At 47.9% G+C, this 16,818-nt stretch overlaps 3 protein-coding genes across 3 annotated transcripts; 2 read left to right on the top strand and 1 right to left on the bottom strand.

Moving 5' to 3' along the window:
* Positions 1–3,030: 3,030 nt before the first annotated feature.
* Positions 3,031–5,631, top strand: F4817DRAFT_250895 (uncharacterized protein). Its single transcript, XM_049299161.1, has 3 exons — positions 3,031–3,272; positions 3,330–3,440; positions 3,494–5,631. The coding sequence occupies exons 1-3, from the start codon at positions 3,149–3,151 to the stop codon at positions 5,449–5,451; spliced, it is 2,193 nt and encodes a 730-aa protein (XP_049155312.1). The 5' UTR covers positions 3,031–3,148; the 3' UTR covers positions 5,452–5,631.
* A 4,163-nt stretch (positions 5,632–9,794) lies between these two features.
* Positions 9,795–12,120, top strand: F4817DRAFT_361425 (uncharacterized protein; the record flags this gene model as incomplete). The annotated part of the gene is made up of 2 exons (XM_049306406.1): positions 9,795–10,159; positions 10,209–12,120. The coding sequence occupies 2 exons, from the start codon at positions 9,795–9,797 to the stop codon at positions 12,118–12,120; spliced, it is 2,277 nt and encodes a 758-aa protein (XP_049155311.1).
* Positions 12,121–12,825: 705 nt separating this feature from the next.
* On the bottom strand, positions 12,826–15,549 carry F4817DRAFT_349451 (amino acid transporter). Its single transcript, XM_049304826.1, has 8 exons — positions 15,274–15,549; positions 14,986–15,190; positions 14,833–14,902; positions 14,061–14,721; positions 13,699–13,993; positions 13,559–13,604; positions 13,402–13,484; positions 12,826–13,313 (listed from the first exon to the last, which is right to left on the bottom strand). Exons 1-8 carry the CDS (start codon positions 15,369–15,371, stop codon positions 13,224–13,226), a joined length of 1,548 nt encoding a protein of 515 aa, XP_049155310.1. The 5' UTR covers positions 15,372–15,549; the 3' UTR covers positions 12,826–13,223.
* Positions 15,550–16,818: the final 1,269 nt, after the last annotated feature.

Below are 16,818 nucleotides of genomic sequence, written 5' to 3'. Positions count from 1 at the left end.
CCACCAATTTTCGTCGTTTGCGGTAAGAAGTAGGCTATGAGATTTCATTGGACCCAAACTCTTGGATGAATACTCCGTATCGGCCCAGGGGCTGAAAGAAGTCTCAAGAGACGCCGGCCTAAGACGGCCAAGGCAAGGCTCGAGTATGACAACTCGATTAACTACATAGAATTTCATTCATGTCTGACGTCGGGAGTATTCTAGAGTCTCATTAGTCGCCGGAGATTTCTACGCCTGTAGGTTTAGTTTCTATGGCCTTGGGATCGAAGACATCCAAGATCTATTTTCCTATTCGTCCATCAGACTATGATCATTAATCTTGTCTGTCGCGATTTGACATCAAGTGACCTTATGTTAAGGCAGATCATGTTATGACCTAAACTAGGCGGGCCAGGGGTCTTCGGTAGCAATGAGTGGCATAGGGCCGAGCGGACGAACTGCATTAACATGAACGAGTACGGTTGCCGAGCCGTTGAACGCTTCACGTTTCAACGAGACTAATATGTATGTAAAGCATCCAAGCTTTGCGCCAGCACCATGCGAAATCCGGAGGATACATATTCTCCCTTGCTTCGGGTTAGACGTTGGTTAGCTAAGATGTTAAGATGGTCGATGATTTCGATTTCGCAGAGAGATAGATACAGATCAGCCGCGCTAGAAGGATAAGATCATAAAAGGGTTGCGATGTTAGTTCAAATTGCTGGGGGACCCATGAAGTTCGCCATCAGACCAGTTTACTTACTATGTACCCTGATCAGCGATACTAGTAGCTACCCAAGTGGTCAATGTGCATGTCAAGCTTGTTAGCTCAGGAAAATAGTTAGATGCAGAAATGACGTTCAATTTGCTACTAGACCTATCACGATAATCAGCATAAAGACCATAATTGGTAAACAAGATGGGGAGGAATAGGTCTAGCAAGGTTAGTATCCCATGACAACCCAAACCACGGATTACAGAATACCCTTTTCCGTACGGAATAGTCCAATCTGGATTATCTGGGGCTGATTGGCTAATTATGGCATTGCCGTCTATGGTCACATCGGCTTTATTCATATTAATAAGGAAAAGGTGTGGACGAATCTGGTTAAATCGAAAGGGACAAGCTGGTCGATATCAAACTCAACTGACAAATGAGGTTCGATGCCTGAATATCTTCCCAAGACTCCAAGACTCCAAGACCGGACCGTAAGGAAGAAAGGGTGAACCAAGAGAGGAATTTAGGGTCGGTGTTTTTGAAATAGCCATAGTACATACATTAGGTTAGGCACTATTAACCTGCACTTGCCTATAATACGCGCATGTCAATGTATGCGATGCATAACTCCCATGTCCCCCCCGTCTGTCCCCCGTCTGTCCCTTCCAAGTTCCCAGACTTACTGAACTCCCCACAGATGTAAACCTTAGATACTCCGTATTTGGTCCATATTTCTAGCAACAGTCAAGTGGAGACAGGGGTATCGGATTGTCGAATCACCGATAATATTTGAGATGCAAGGTACCCGTTCAGGCCGAGCCAGCCCTGTATGTCATAGTGACGCTATACCAGATCAGTTTAGCGACTGCTAGTGCCTAAAGAAGGTCGATCGTACAGATTTATTAGCGTTACATGGCTTTTTCCATTGGTCTTCAAAGCCGGTTTCTCGTGAACACGCCTAGCGGAGCATTGTGGCGCTTCTTCATTAAATATTTCACCTTCGTATTTTTCTTAGCGCACGAGGCGGCTGCAATGCTAAAGCAATTGTCGTACAGCACGGACTATTCAAGTACCGCATGGCTGACCTCATGAGGTACTATGTATGGAAGCATCTGTGGAAGCCGAGGAAGTCATGATTAAATAGAAAAAGGGCGGCGTTGCCGCAATCCTAAAGTATTGCTGAGGTGGAAACGTGGTCCTGAATGATGGCATACCTACTAGTATTAGAAGTAATTCACTGAGAAAGGCGGCGCAGAACCCGGCATTCACACGTAAAACAGAATCCTACCGATTCATATTGATGAACAAGTGGCCGTCAGATAAACAATCACCGACTACTTCACCGTCAGCTAATTTATGTATTGGTGGTAAAGATAACCACGCAGCAAAGCTGTAAAAAGTAGGCTGCCATTTTTGGTCAAACATCTGAAAATCACCAATGTTTGAACTTGAGTTCCTGAATCCTCCTCATTATGCGCCCACATACCTACCCTATATAATACAGACGATGCCCTGCTACCATGGTTCGTTTAAATTCTTTCTTCTGCTTCTGCTTCTGCTTCTGCTTCTGCTTCTGCTTCTGCTTCTGCTTCTGCTTCTGCTTCTGCTTCTGCTTCTGCTTCTGCTTCTGCTTCTGCACTCCTTCGTTAACCGATCTTACATATTTATGCCCTAACCCAGAAGCTAGATATTAGAATCGATTCGAGAATTATTAAGGTATCCTCCAACTAATACGACGAGGACCAGTGCCGGGTACCTCTTTAAGTTATTACTGCCAAGAAGAGACAAGGACAGGGGTTTGACTTTAGTGGTCTGCTTGTGCATAGGTACTAGGTACCCTTGTAACTCAATCAGGGGTTTTAAAGAGCAGGGGTTTGTTTAAACATCCTCCACCCTTTCGAGACAAAGGTTGCAACGTCCAAGACGCCTTCTCACCGACCTTTACAGCACCCAAAGGTCTCTTGAAACCTCTTCAGATCTTGTTTCTTCCCGACCAATTGTTCGCTTGCACGACCAAAATTCCTCGAAGGGAGGCCCATACAAGCGTCCACTCTTACGCGACGACACTGCATACGACCTATCGCAAAGCATACCTTCATGGTCTAGTTGTTTCCAAATACCGGCCGCACCACCAAAACTATTACACCTATCCGGAGCTGTGGCACTCGCTGTTCGGGGCTGTGGAGTAAAGAGTTTCGGATTTCTGCACAACATCTACCATAGTAGCATAGCAGGCAGATCCATCTTCTACTTCTTTTCTGCATTGGTGCTGGTAGAATTGTTTAAGTGGTTACCAATCAACTATCGTCAACTTTACCTTCACGAACGTAAACCTCCAGTCAAGGCGAATCGGGTGAAAAGTCCTGATGCACGAAATCGACATATCCAATCCCAAGTGAGGAAAGGCGAGGGAAACACGAAATAAAGGGATTGTTACGCGTTTAAGCCGTGATGGATGCATCACGGCAGTCGGCTTTCATGCCGACGATAAAATGTTCCAATTGCGGGAACCAAGTTGAGATTTCGATGATGGGAGAGCATGTCTGCGGTAGCACACCTGCAGCAGCAGCAGAACGTGCGTAATTCTAAATATACCTTTCCAAATGTAGTAGATGGCTAACATTTAAAGCAGCACCTCCACCAATGCCAGATCTTCTAGGTGGCGCGTTTTCGTCCCTAAAAACAAATGTTTTTGACAAATTTGCTCGCACCGCACCCCCTTCTGTTGATACATCTGCAGCGAGTAAGCGCACCATTAACCAGCTAAAATCAATTCATCAGCTAATATGATAACAGATCGCGCGTTCCAGAAGACGGATCAACTGACGCCAGTAAGCGCTTCTACTGGATCACAGGCTATCTCACCAAAAACACCAACGCATGAACGGCCTGGGGCCAGTTCTAGCAAAGATGACTACTTCGCACCATCAATAGCAGGTTCGCCCAGGCGGCCAAGTGGATATGGAGGCTTCGGAGACTCAGGATCGTATGAAGGCGATTCTACTTACGGCACAAGCCCGAATAAGCCGACAAATTTCTTAACAAGAATGAACACCATTGCGCCTGGACCGTTCGAGACGAACCGAGGACCCGGATTGAAAAATCCGTTCGCGCGGAACAGCAGCCGGGACAACACGGCAGAATCAAATGACGATTCATTGCGAGTTAGGTATTCCACAGAGCGGCCAGGCACTTCGGGCTCGACCTCGTCTAAGAACAGCGCTGCCCTTGCACCCCCCAGAGCACCACGAAGTAACGGGTATGGTGGGTTCGGCGCGCCGCTAAGGGGTAGTAGTGACTTCGAGCCGCAACCAATTGGCCTAGGCAAACGCTCTGATACGTTTCCGGAGAAGCTCCTCAAAGGAAACGATGAGGTTTTTGACGTACCAGCACGTGTGCCTTCGGCACCCGGTATGAAGTCCGATCGAATGCGGAGTTCATCAAATAGTGTTGTGGATAGAATGGCTATGGCTAGTGAACGGTCGCAAAGACCGTCCTTAGGAGCGCAGGATGCGTTACGTCCGCCGCCTTTACAAGGAACAACCTCGCGCCCATCAACGCGAGATGGCGACAGAAAACCCTCTATCAACCTAGGCGACGAATTTAATACTAACAATCGTAACCACTTATCTTCAATATCGCAATCTTCTAGCAACTCTAGCTATACTCACTCATCTCGTCCTAGTCAAGCTAGTTCGAACACAAGCCCGGCTCAGTCAGTAAGGTCCCGTCCAGACGCACGGCGGCCGTCCGATATGTCAGGTTTCGATGCCCTATTAGACGACTTGCAAACTTCAATGGATGCAATGCAAACTAAACCACAATCCCCCTCACCTAGCGACCGATCACTGTCCGAGAGAGGTCCCGAGCCGCTAAGACCTAACAGCCAGCGTACACCTTCGGAAAGTGTTGGGCTAGATCGTGCGAGCTTTAGGGGACAGGATCCGAGAGTAGATATGCCTGCGATACCACCGCTTTCGTCCCAATCTTTGGATCGTAGAGATCCCGCTATTCAGAAGGGTTTAAACGACTCGCCGCCGACTCGGCCAACCCACAACCGTCAAGCGTCTAAAAGCCAAGGCTCGCGTGGTAACTGCAAAGCGTGCAAGCAACTCATCACGGGCAAGTCAATCTCATCAGCGGATGGGCGGTTGACTGGACGTTATCACAAGGCATGCTTCGTATGTACGACATGCCAAGAACCCTTCTCCTCTTCGACATTCTATGTCTTAAACGACCAGCCGTACTGTGAGCAACATTATCACAAACTTAACGGCAGTCTCTGCGGGAGCTGTAATATAGGTATTGAGGGGCAATACCTCGAGGATGAATCCTCCAAGAAGCACCATCCGAATTGTTTCCGATGCGGTGACTGCGGTATCGTCTTACGTGATGGTTATTTCGACGTAGACGGCAAATCGTACTGCGAGCGCGACGCCTGGAGACGAATGCAGTGGGCCATGCAGGCCCAAAGGCAACAACAACAGCAACCACCACCGAGGCCCGGATACCCTCCGCGTCGGCCAAGCGCGCAAGGGCCTCCGCCGCCGAGACCACCTCGCTCCGGCCCCGGCTTCATGGGACCGAGCCCTATGGGTCCAAGTCCCATGGGTCCGGGTCCTAAGGGACTCAACCGGCCATTCGGCTTGCCCAGCGGAAACCGTCTAGCTCCTGGCCAGGCTCTAGGCCGTGGCGGTCTAGCCAGCCCGATGCCGAGGATGGAGAAGAGAATGACGAGAATGGGCATGATATAAAAGCATCTATGCCCCTGATTTATATATATATATATATCTATATAATTTCCCCTTGTTCTGTAACGACGACACGCCTCTCTTTTGTTTCGACCGACTTTCACATCGCCGCTTCGCCATGTTGCTGGCTGTGCGATTATTATCATCATATATCAGCATCGGCGTTTGGGGTTCCCCTTTCTGGGAAAGCATTCGATTTTTTATAGGTCGCATATACCCTTTCGATCTTGCTTTCGCAATTGCTAGTTGCTTACCTTATGGATCCCTTGACGAGATATCCGCCCTTTTCTTTCTCGTTACGGCTTTATAATCAAATGATGTGCATCCATATCATTATCATCTTAATTTGGTACTTTGGAGATTTATTTCCTTCGGGCCATGGCTACCTGCATTGGGGGTTGGCGGGCCCGATGCACATTGCCGCTTACGTCTCCCTTGGGTATATGGGAGAGGTGTTGAAGTGGGATGGAGGATAGGATAGGATAGGATTGGTTAGAGGAGGGTGCTAAAGAAAGGCTCCGTAGGATGGATACGATAGGGTGCCTTGGACGATGTGGTGTGGGAACCAGCGTTGACTGACCGCGACTGGTGGGGATATGGGGAGAATGGGTAAGGGGAGGAAGAGGTATAACTGTGGAGTGATGTGATGGGCGATCTAGCACGAGCGACAAGCTGTAGATCACCAGTAGTATACTGCTTTGGCTATACCGTTTGCGCATAGCTATAGTAGTTGGTCTGCTCTGATAAGAGTAGACGGAGAGATAGTAATATCAAACGACAAATTCATACAACCACGTCCCTTGCCTACGTGTAACTATGGAAGTAGGTAGGTAGATTTGGTATGGTACACGATCGCGGTGATGCTATCTAGATACGATTTATTTCCTGTCTCGCTTACTTACCTCCCTTGTGCTCCCGAATCCGAAATTGGTGGCACTTGTTGAAACGGTCGTGCCAATGGGAATGGTTAACGAACTCCAGCTCGTCACTATTACACGGTGGTATATATCACAGCAGCAGCAGTACCCTATCCTAGTATGTAGGTGTATGTGTACCTATGTGTATGTGATTTACCCAGGGCAGCCTATAGGCTGGCTGGCCGCATCCGACGGCAGAATCGTGGGTGCCCGGGTACAGCCGCAGGGTCGCACGGGAATTTGCGTTTTATCTACCTGTTTATTCTGTAGACGGCTTGGGACTGCGGAGAGGAGGTTAGGTGAGGCGAGGTAATTAATATATAGGGCCCTGTCACCGGCCGTTATTGGGTTCGTTTATTTATTTATTTATTCGTATGGGGGAAGATGGCTGGGGTAGTCTAGATGGAGGTCCTGGTGGTGGTGAGTGGTGAGTGGTAAGGTACGTAGTAAGGTGAAGGGGATTGATACGTATGAGACGTCGATGAAAGGTAGGCATCTTAGATAGGTATACGGGATCGATCGTACCGACTGTTGTGTGTAGGTTAGGTATGCATTGTATTACATTATTATCCTGTTACCTTACTGCTGGCTCTACTACCGACTATCTCTCATGTGGTGGTCAACATGCGTGCGTCTACTTATTGTTTGACGGCTCATGCTTCTAGTTCAGTCTTGTTATCTCTGTATGCTACATGCTACATGCTACGATCGCCAATGTCACATCATCACGAAGATCCCAACTGTTGGTCTCGGGTGCTCACGTACGTAGGTAGGTATGTATGTATGTATGTACGCGGATCGTTGCGATCATCGAGATGTGCGGTGTCATAATAGGCACTTCGGAAATATTCGAGGGAATACATTTATGTGCGGGTGTAATGGAGAGACTACCCAAGACGTAGTTTTTGGTTGGTGGATAAGCGCTTATTATAAACGCCGTATTCGTACTTGAGAGAGGCGTATGTGCGTTGGCTCTGTAAGTCCTATGATCTATTTATTTCCTTACCGTCCGAGTAAGCTCCTGTTGGATAAACAAAGTGCATGTACCGGCCACGTTTGTCTGACGCGGGCTGATGAAATCTAATACCTACGTACGAAGTACAAGATTTGAGGAGGGCCAAGAAGAATGCGTGCTTCCGAAACAGGCAATCCTAGCTGGCGAATGGGGACAGCTTAGCGAATAGCGAATGTGACATGAGCTTGTGTAAGAGATAAAAAAGCTGCCGTAGAGGCTCCTTGATTGGATCGTTTAGGTTGCTGCACGATGACGATCTCTGCGTGCGCTTCGTGCGTCCCTTGCCCCATGGCGTGACGGCTAGCTACGAATGGCTGCGAGCCGCTCGTTATATTAGGTACGTAGTATTTTGTACCTGACTTTGGGGAACCGTGTCACCAACTTTGGAGGTAGCATCTATTCTATTACCCCCAAAACCAGTGTATGCGGTGAGAGTGTTGTGAGAATGTTGAAGAACTGCCAATGTTTTAATCCGTGGCTTGTTTAGTTCGTTGTGCCTTGTGCTATTAGCTTAGATCCAACGACTTGGCGGTGGGAGTAGGAGGCTGCAAAGTTTAGGTCTCGAAGTTGATAGTTGGCGAATTTCACACAGTTAGACCTTTATTATGTCAGATTCGATAATCCTTGGTTTATTTAAATATCTACCTCTTAAGGTTAAGAAGCTATGAAGGGAGGTTAACAATACTATTGGGCTATATTCGTGACCCCTAAGTTGATAGAGTATACTTCCTATAATAGTCTAATAAGTAGGGACGATATACTATTGTTGTAGTAGTTGTTAGTGCAGTGAAGAAAATGGAAGACTAGGACCAAATGTGGAGTATCATTTCCGCAGGGCAAGAATAGAGGAAGGGAGAAAAAGTTAGTCTAAATTTCCTTATCTTATTAAAAACAAGGTACATTGCGGACACTCCAATCGGCACTTCCCAAATTGCACCTTCGAATTTAACCCTTAACACCTTATCGCGTCAATTTAACTTGTGTACGGCATATGCAGGAAGGGAGAAAGCATGAAGCCTTCCCCTTAACAAATTCTAGGGTAAATTATTGAAAAGAATCAAGTTACGTGATGAGAAAAAAAAAAGAATGTATGCTTTTCAAGAAAACGAATATAAACAAAAATGGATAGCAGAAGAGAGATGTTAATTGATATGTAAATGTTTAATAATCATGTAATATTGAGCTCACCTCAACTTGCAGCAGCCACCCGTCCACGCTAAGTCGTCCATGCAACATTAGGTAGTAAATACATCATACATGTACTTAGCATGTATTCAATATAAACCCGAAACCCTCCTTGTACTTGAGTCGCTTGGTCGCACAGCAGATTTAAACAATTAGCCATGTCAAACTTGTCTTAATATATTCTCACCTACTGAAGAATATGGGCAGAACATGAGCAAAGCGTCTTACATGGAGAGAGTTTGGGGGCCATTACACTAAATTGACGATATTGCAAGAGGGATGCACGACCGGTGAATCTAGTGTATGTTAGGTACTTTAACTTTAACTCAACCCTGTATTAGAAACCTCTTAGACTGAAATTGGTCATTGGTCCCCCCACACTTCCCATGTACCTTATAGGCTATGGTAATGCAAAAGAATACATGAAGGATAGTAAGAACACCTTGTCGAAATATAACATTGATGTATGTAGTACCTACTGCCCCTAGTAATACATGTAAGTCCCCTATCGCTACAAGTGTCGGTAATCGTGACCCTGTCGCGCATCTTTCATCTTCTGAACCTTCAACTTTTTTTCCTAAAAAGGGGAGAGAGTGAAGTAGTGAAGGGGGTCCCCAATTTCAAGCATCCCACTTGATCTGCTTTGGTGTTGATCACCACGGCCAAGACATCGCGAGATTTGCGCTCCCCAGTCTCTTTTTCCCCTTCTATTCGCACATCCCTCGAGCCTGTTTTTCTCCTACGGGATTCACCCATCATTTGTCTACAATACCTTGTCACCAAATTTTATACTTCGCCTCGGACTTTTCTGAGTGCTGTCGTAATCTTCTTTATCCGACCGGTTATCTACTGTTACGTTAACCTCCTACGCTCATTTTTATTTTTATTCTTCATTGTTGCATTTTCGAACCTACTACGGTAGACCTTCAGACGAGACAGTCCATTCGGCAGACTATTAGTTGCAGTATTGAAATCCGATCCGCCGCGAACCGTAGATCAAATTCCTAGGCTAGGAATCTGATCTGTATACAAGCTTCAAGTCAAACAAGCGACTTATCGCAATTGACTTTCTACCTCGATTTTTAGCTAAACACCGATATTCGGCTTGATGAGATAATTTTAACGATCTCGCCATGTTCCTACCTCTCGATCTTGCATAAATCTTGCGATACCGACTTATCGCTCCCCGGTCCGTAAGCCGCGTCTATCCCTCCAATTAACTCGAAAACATGTTGGCGGTACAACCCCGTCGATTGTTGTCGCGACCGAAAGGTCTTCTGCTCGTCGCAATCTTTGCAGCAACTCTGTACTGGACCTTACTGCATGGGTCTACCACTCCTCATACGGCGAGATGGTTTGATGGGAGTTCTGGGCCAGTACAAGCTCCTCTAAAAGGCAACACTGAGATCAAGCCAGCTCCAGCTCCCTTACCAGCAACCGCCCCTAGTAACAACGAGCAAAATCAACATCCGCAAGCCGAAGTACATGATCAAAAGAACGGGGAGGACCAGGAGGAAGAAAAGCAAAAGGAAGAGGAGCAGAGAGAGGAAGACTTGCGGGAGCAGTTTGATCGAGAATATGAGGCGCTTGCTAAGTACGTTTGGCTGTTTATCACATTGCCGCACGTTCTAACGATAATACAGAGAGCCTGGTGCCGATACCGTGTTTGGCCAGACGCTTAATACTCTAGATGCTGACAAGAAACGATCTCTAACCATCGAGGACCACTTAGCACTGACTCAGAGCAAACCGAGATTTACCGAGCACTATCCTTACGTCTACAATCCATATCCTAAGTACAACGAAAAGACATGGCTCGCTGAAAGAGCCGAACTTGTACCTTGCGAAGGGCCAGGTGGTGCACCTGCAGGGGATGTATTTGTTTTCAAAGGTCAGCCCAAAAAGTTCCCTGAGCCCGGTTTCGGAAGCTACAGTACCCTTGGTATGGATGGGAATTTATGTTATGAGCGCGAGACACGGTTAGGTATTTACGGCTATAAGTCGGATAATGATCACTCAGTTACCTCGATCGACTGGGACGGTGTTCGCTGGGGACAACTGCAAGAGAAGTGTGCCCTGAAGAACAAGGCTCGCTACGACATGAAGGGGCAGTCCAATCCATACCTCACCACAGTGTACGCGCGTCAAAATTCGAGCGTCACGGGCGCAGATGGTGACAGCGAGAGCGATCCTGGTACCTTGGAGTCCCCTCACCCTAAGGAAGACTTAAAAAAGGGTGCATCAATACGACGAAGGAGGGGTCTTCTCGAAAAACGCAAATCCGGCACGTCTAAAATTACTACCGCCCGCGAAGAGAGAACGGCGCTTTTACTGCGGACATACACCGGTAAGGAATATACCGAGAATGATAAGCAGGTGATTCGATCTTTAATCGCTGAGCTTTCGTTGCGCACCGGAGGTCTATATCAAGTGTTCCTCTTCGTCCATGTCAAAGACACTGCCTATGCGATTTGGGAGGATGAGGAAACTTACCAATACGTTCTACAGAGGAATGTGCCGCCTGAGTTTAGGGATATTGCTATCCTTTGGAATGACGAGGCCACGCAGACTATGTACCCTAAGATCGACCCTAAGAAGGCGACTGTACACGTCTCGCAGTGGCTGTCAGTTCAGAAGTTCGCCCAAGAGTTCCCCGAATTTGACTATATCTGGAACTGGGAGATAGATGCAAGAGTCACCGGCCATAATTACGATTTCGTTGAGAAGTTGGCCGCGTTTGCCAAGCGTCAGCCACGCCGAGGGCTATGGGAACGCAATGAACGCTACTACATCCCATCCGTCCACGGTGATTACGATTCAAAGTTCCGAAAAGAAGTTGAGCGTATATCGGGAAAGGACACAGTTTGGGGTCCTCCAAAACTGCCTTTTGTTAACCCTGTTGGGCCGAAGCCACCTGTTGCAAAGCCCGAAGAAGACAACTACGTATGGGGCGTTGGTGAAGAGGCGGATCTGATTACCGTTGCCCCGATTTTCAACCCCATTAATAGTTCTTGGATCAGCGGTAATGAGCTTTGGGGATTTAATGATTCCACGCACGCAACTACAGATCTACCGAGGAGAGCTACCATCGTAACGCATTCGAGAGTATCCAAGAGGCTTCTTGACATCATGCACGTCGAGAATCTTCGTGGAAATCATATCTCGTCAGAAATGGTTACGCAAACTATCGCGCTCCTCCACGGCCTCAAGGCAGTTTACGTCCCGATGCCCGTCTTCTTCGATAGACCTTGGAAAGGCGAGGACCTCGCTAAGTGGTTTAATGGCGGTCCGAAGGGCGAAAGTGGAGGTGTTGGCTCCGCCATGGGCTGGGGACGAGAAGCTAGATATCGCGGGAGCACCTGGTACTATAGGGCAAACCCACCCCAGCGACTATACCTAAATTTTATGGGTTGGGAAGATACCAACGTAGGTGGCAAAGAGTGGGAAGAACTCTATGGGCGTCCCTGCTTACCACCGATGTTGCTTCACCCCATAAAAGATGTCGAACCCACGGAACCGGGGTACAAGAGCGAATCGAACCTCCCTTATTCTTAAGTCAACTGGCGCTTGGCATGAAAGAAATTTGGGGTTCCCCCCCTTTTTTTCTTTTCCGCCGTGTCAATATTTAACAAATTTTTATTTAGCTTTAGACAGGCTAGTCTTTCGGCCCGCCGATTACTTCTTGGAACTCAGTCTTTCCTAAGGTTGTCAAATTCCGCCTGCCAATAAACTAGGGTCCCCATATGCTGTCGTCCCTTCACTGGATGTAAGCGATACGAACGTTCCCGACGGCGTCAACGCTCTACATCAAGTTAGAGCAGGTTCTTCGACGACCAATCGAGGTTGCTATGATCCTCAACCAATTTTTCTTCTTCCAAGATTCATCTTTTAGAATGGCGAGTACGTTCAAATACGACTCGGGCAGGACAAGAACAATGTAGGACGGACATGGCGAGGGATTCAATAATCATCATCGCATTACCCGGCGTTTTTACATACCCGACCTGGCCAGTCACAGGTCTGACATTTACGGAGAGCTTCGTCTCGGCCCGCGAGAGAAAATTCATTGCATGTATAGGTTGCGGATCGGTTATGAAATAACGCCTAATCCTGGACGGATTAAGGCATGTTGAGAGCTTTGTTAAGAGTAGATATGCTATATCATGTAAATACCCCATCACGAATGAATATATTGTTTAAGTTATGATTATTGCTTGGGTTTTGGCTGTCGCGTAGCGAGATTGAGCAAGGCCTACTTGGTGTTGGCAAGCGAGTAAAGTAAGTTTATTTAGTTACTTGGTATAGTTCAACTACCTAAAATACTATGGACGCGATGAATGAATATATACCTATAAAAAGACGGCTAAGGAGGGATGTCGTTTCAAACCCCCATTCCCCTTGAATCTATAATGTGTCAAAATAAGTGTCTTTCATGATCTTGTCTGAGTTTTAAAACTCCATCTATCTACCTGTTAGTAAATTTTATAACCAAACTGTGAACGCCTTGAATACTATAGTTTCCGGGATGAACGACAGGATGTATATAAATGCTTTGTATCTTGGCCTAGTGACTCGGAAGAAATCAATACGCGGGTATCTTAATAATGCATATCTCCATTCTAGGAGGTAACCTCTTTCTCGTCCTGGCTATTAGACGGTTATTTTTCTTTCTCTGAAGGAGGGATGGAAGCTGCTGCTCCTGCATCTTCCTCGTCTCCGGGCGCATGTCCGATGATGGCTTCGAATGTCTACAGAAGTCGGTGTTAGTTCATGCGAACCCTTCTCCGGGGGGATATGAGGAAATAAGCAGGAGGGGAGAAGGAAAGAGAAAATTACCGGGCCCTCGAAGGTTTTGCCATATGTGACCCAGTACGTGCCGACTAATATCAGGAAGATGCCGATCACGACGACTACGTAGTCTGTTTGTTTGCCGTTAGTAAGATCTGGCTCTTATGGTCTAGATTTTATGGACGGGAGTAAAGGGACTACCTACTCATCTCATCTGCTGAAACGGGAAGTCCAGTCGGGAAGCAGAAGAACTAACAACACCAGTCAGCAATTCAGCAATTACTCATTTTCCACATCACACCCCTTTAAACCAACGGGTGATAGAGGCAAATTAGGTACACATACCACAGAAGTCACGATAACAAACACAGCAGCAACGGCATTAAGCGCCCAGCCGCCCTTGCCGAGCGCAAAGTACGTGTTCTCAGCCTGGTACTGGCGCAAAACGCCGCGGCCGCGGATTAATAACACGACGACGGGGATCACGTACGACACGTTGAGGAAGATGGTTGTGCTGGCCGCGTATGCGCTGAAAGCTACCGATGGTCCTAGGTATAGTAGCCCGAAGAGTACGTTGAATGCGAAGGTCAAGACGATGGTGCGGACTGGGACGTCGAGCTTGGGCGTTATGTGTGCGAAGCTGGGGATGTTAGTCGAGAGAGGGACAAGAAAGAGAAAGTGGAATGGGAGGAAAGGGGGAGGCTTACTAGTTAGGATATGCAATACCCTTATCCCTCGCCATAGCATACAACAGCCTACTCGAACTAGTCACACATCCATTCGTCCCGTTAACAAAGCACACAGCCAGCATCAGCGTCAACACCGTAGCCGCGGCTCGACTCCCCGTACCCTGGAGGATCAACTCGGCGATGGGCATATTAGTCGGCGTGTTAAGAACCGCATCCGGATCCGTAATGCAGAACAGAATAACAAGTATAAACGCAACACCCGTCACGCCCCCCACCACAACCGCATATATAATGGCGCGCGGCGCATCGACCGCCGGCCGCGGCATCTCCTCCGTCATATGCAGCGCGGCGTCGAAGCCGATGAGCGACAGCGCGCTCTGCAGCAGGCCCAGGATCCACGCCATGCCGTCCGGCCAGCCCGTCTCGTTCCGGAACTCGGCGAAGACGAACCCGGCGTCGTTCTTGTCCGAGGTGGCTAGCAGGACTATACTAATAACGACTACGCCCAGCAGGGACCAGTACAGCGCCGCGTCGTTCCAGCGCCCGAGGATTCGGTTGCCCCGGATGTTGGCGCCGGTCGTGAAGGTTAGGATCGCGAGGAAGATTAGGTATGTGCGCCATTCTGCGATTGCGTAGGCGCCGTTGGAGGCGATGACTGCGGCGGCGGAGATGAATTGCGCTGCGTGCGGGAGAATATGATATCATGTCAACTTCTCGTATTGCTTTCTAGGTAGTATACGCATACTACTATAGCACCGCATAGAAAGGAATTAACAAAGAGAAATCTCACCAGCAAAGAAACCCTCAGTCGTCACAAGCGTAAGCCAGCCCGCGATATTCGTCCAGCCAACCCAGAAGCTCTAGTTATGCGCACAAGTCAGCCCCTCCCCTTCCTTAGGTATTTTTCTTTCCCATTGTGTCCCCAGAGTCCGAAGTAACCCACCATAGACTTCCTCCACTTATCCGTGCACAGCGCATACACGAAATGGTACTGGCCGCCCGCCGTGGGCCATATCGCAGCTAGTTCGCCGAGGCTCGCGGCGAGGGCGAGGTTACACAGGACGCAGAAGATGAAGCCGTAGAGGAACGAGACGGAGCCTCCCGAGGGCAGAACGAGGCCAATTGATCCAGCTAGCGCGATCCATGTACTGTTGTTATATAGCGAGCGCTACGGTTAGTCACCAGTCGCTTGTGTTGTTGTCTTAGGACACTGGGTATTAGACTGACTCACTTAAGGATAGCGAACGTCAAAGCGACCATCGTCAACCTCGATAACCGTGGCTGCAGGCGGCCCTCCCCGGGAGGCACGGACTCGTTTTGGATAGACATAGTCGAGTCGAGGTATCTATCAATCGTCGTGCGACGTTCTCTGCGACGAGTTAAGCGAAGATAGGAATCATTGGAAGTCGGCACGGACTTAAGGGCGAGGGATATAAGTACATACGTCCTTTAAGTATAGTTCTTATTTATTATTTAGATTATCGACATTATCTCATATTACATTAGGAGGTACACATGGGTTATTACCTACACTTACACAGAAGCTAACAGCCAACCAACCAGCCAACCAACCAACCAACCAACCAACACGGATCCGTATGAAGTACCTACGTAGTAGTAATAGTAGTAATAGCTTCAATGCTAGCTAGCTTTGGAACCCCAGCAAGCCACCTTACCGGGTAGTTAAGCTCGCAAGTCTGTTTGTTATCTCTGAACCGTTGGACCTTGCTCCAACAAGCCCACGTAATAAGCTACCAGCCTAGGTTAGGTATCTCCCAGGTCCCAAACCCCAAACCGGCAGCCTGTCCTGCAGCAGCAACACCAGCAGCGCCAATCATACATCCCAGCCCCCGGCCAGCTTTATCATTGGCCTGGCCGGAGGTGGTTTCACAGAAAACCGTTGTGTCCTCTCTCAGATATGACTCGATATTCACCGCTCCTTTTGTTCCCGCCTCGGCTGCAGAAAAAACGCAAAGCACCTAATGTAACACTGCGTCCGCCGACGGTAGGACGAGGCTTTATCGTCCTGTAGGTCTAGATGTATAAAGGAAATATTGATGTGGCATACATATATGTTAGGTAGGTATATAAATCCATAATATTTCCCAATCCCCATTTTCCAGCTTCCCTCCCCCCATTCATATTATCCCCGTCTCCCCGAGCTTACCGCCGCGTGAACGCCGTCTAGGTAGTAGGTAAGTTATTCCCACGTATTATGTATTATTAACCTACAGCTCAGTCCAAGACCAAAACCCGGCCCAGCCAAGCTAGGGTCCTGTCAGAACCTTGTTAAATCCCGATCGTGGGCACGTTGTCAGGAATCTATCGCCCGGTTGGAAGTACCTAGGCGGGAACTGTGCCCCGGTTTGCAGATGATGACAGCGATAGATTAGGGACGCGGCGGCATTTCTGGTCCGGATAACTCGAGCTACATATTCCATATTACCACCGCGTGTGCCTTAGGTTGCACACGCGTATTCCAGAACCATGGGTATGCCGTCAGAGGAATCGGGAGCCCCAAATCTAACATAATGACAGGTCTTAGTGCTTATTACGCGAGTGTTGAAGACAAAGTATATATTATATTATTCAAGAAAGATCAAAATATTATCAAGTTTCATCTGGTGTATTAAACATCCTAATGATCGCAGGATATTACCGGTAAGAAGTAGTAGGACGTTGCTAAGAGAATGAAAATCGTCCCGTCTGTAGACTAAACTCAGTTGAGCCAAATGTTGGTCAAGGCTCGAGCGCCCATTCCCGTTTTCGTGCCGCA

The sequence above is a fragment of the Daldinia loculata genome (genome assembly GCF_022478755.1).
Source record: "Daldinia loculata strain CBS 113971 unplaced genomic scaffold F4817scaffold_64, whole genome shotgun sequence".
Lineage (NCBI taxonomy): Eukaryota > Fungi > Ascomycota > Sordariomycetes > Xylariales > Hypoxylaceae > Daldinia > Daldinia loculata.
Note: the sequence above shows the minus strand (reverse complement) of the source record. Positions and strands in the feature narration are given on the sequence as shown.

What these genes read in the sequence shown, in the direction of transcription:
- F4817DRAFT_250895 (XM_049299161.1), top strand. Translation starts at nt 3,149, where the DNA reads ATGGATGCATCACGGCAGTCGGCTTTCATGCCGACGATAAAATGTTCC. An exon ending in ACCTGCAGCAGCAGCAGAAC is followed by an intron (nt 3,273 to 3,329) that starts GTGCGTAATTCT and finishes CATTTAAAGCAG; the next exon opens with CACCTCCACCAATGCCAGAT. An exon ending in TGTTGATACATCTGCAGCGA is followed by an intron (nt 3,441 to 3,493) that starts GTAAGCGCACCA and finishes ATATGATAACAG; the next exon opens with ATCGCGCGTTCCAGAAGACG.
- F4817DRAFT_349451 (XM_049304826.1), bottom strand. Translation starts at nt 15,371, where the DNA reads ATGTCTATCCAAAACGAGTCCGTGCCTCCCGGGGAGGGCCGCCTGCAG. An exon ending in GGTATTGCATATCCTAACTA is followed by an intron (nt 13,994 to 14,060) that starts GTAAGCCTCCCC and finishes TAACATCCCCAG; the next exon opens with CTTCGCACACATAACGCCCA. An exon ending in GCAAAACCTTCGAGGGCCCG is followed by an intron (nt 13,314 to 13,401) that starts GTAATTTTCTCT and finishes CGACTTCTGTAG; the next exon opens with ACATTCGAAGCCATCATCGG.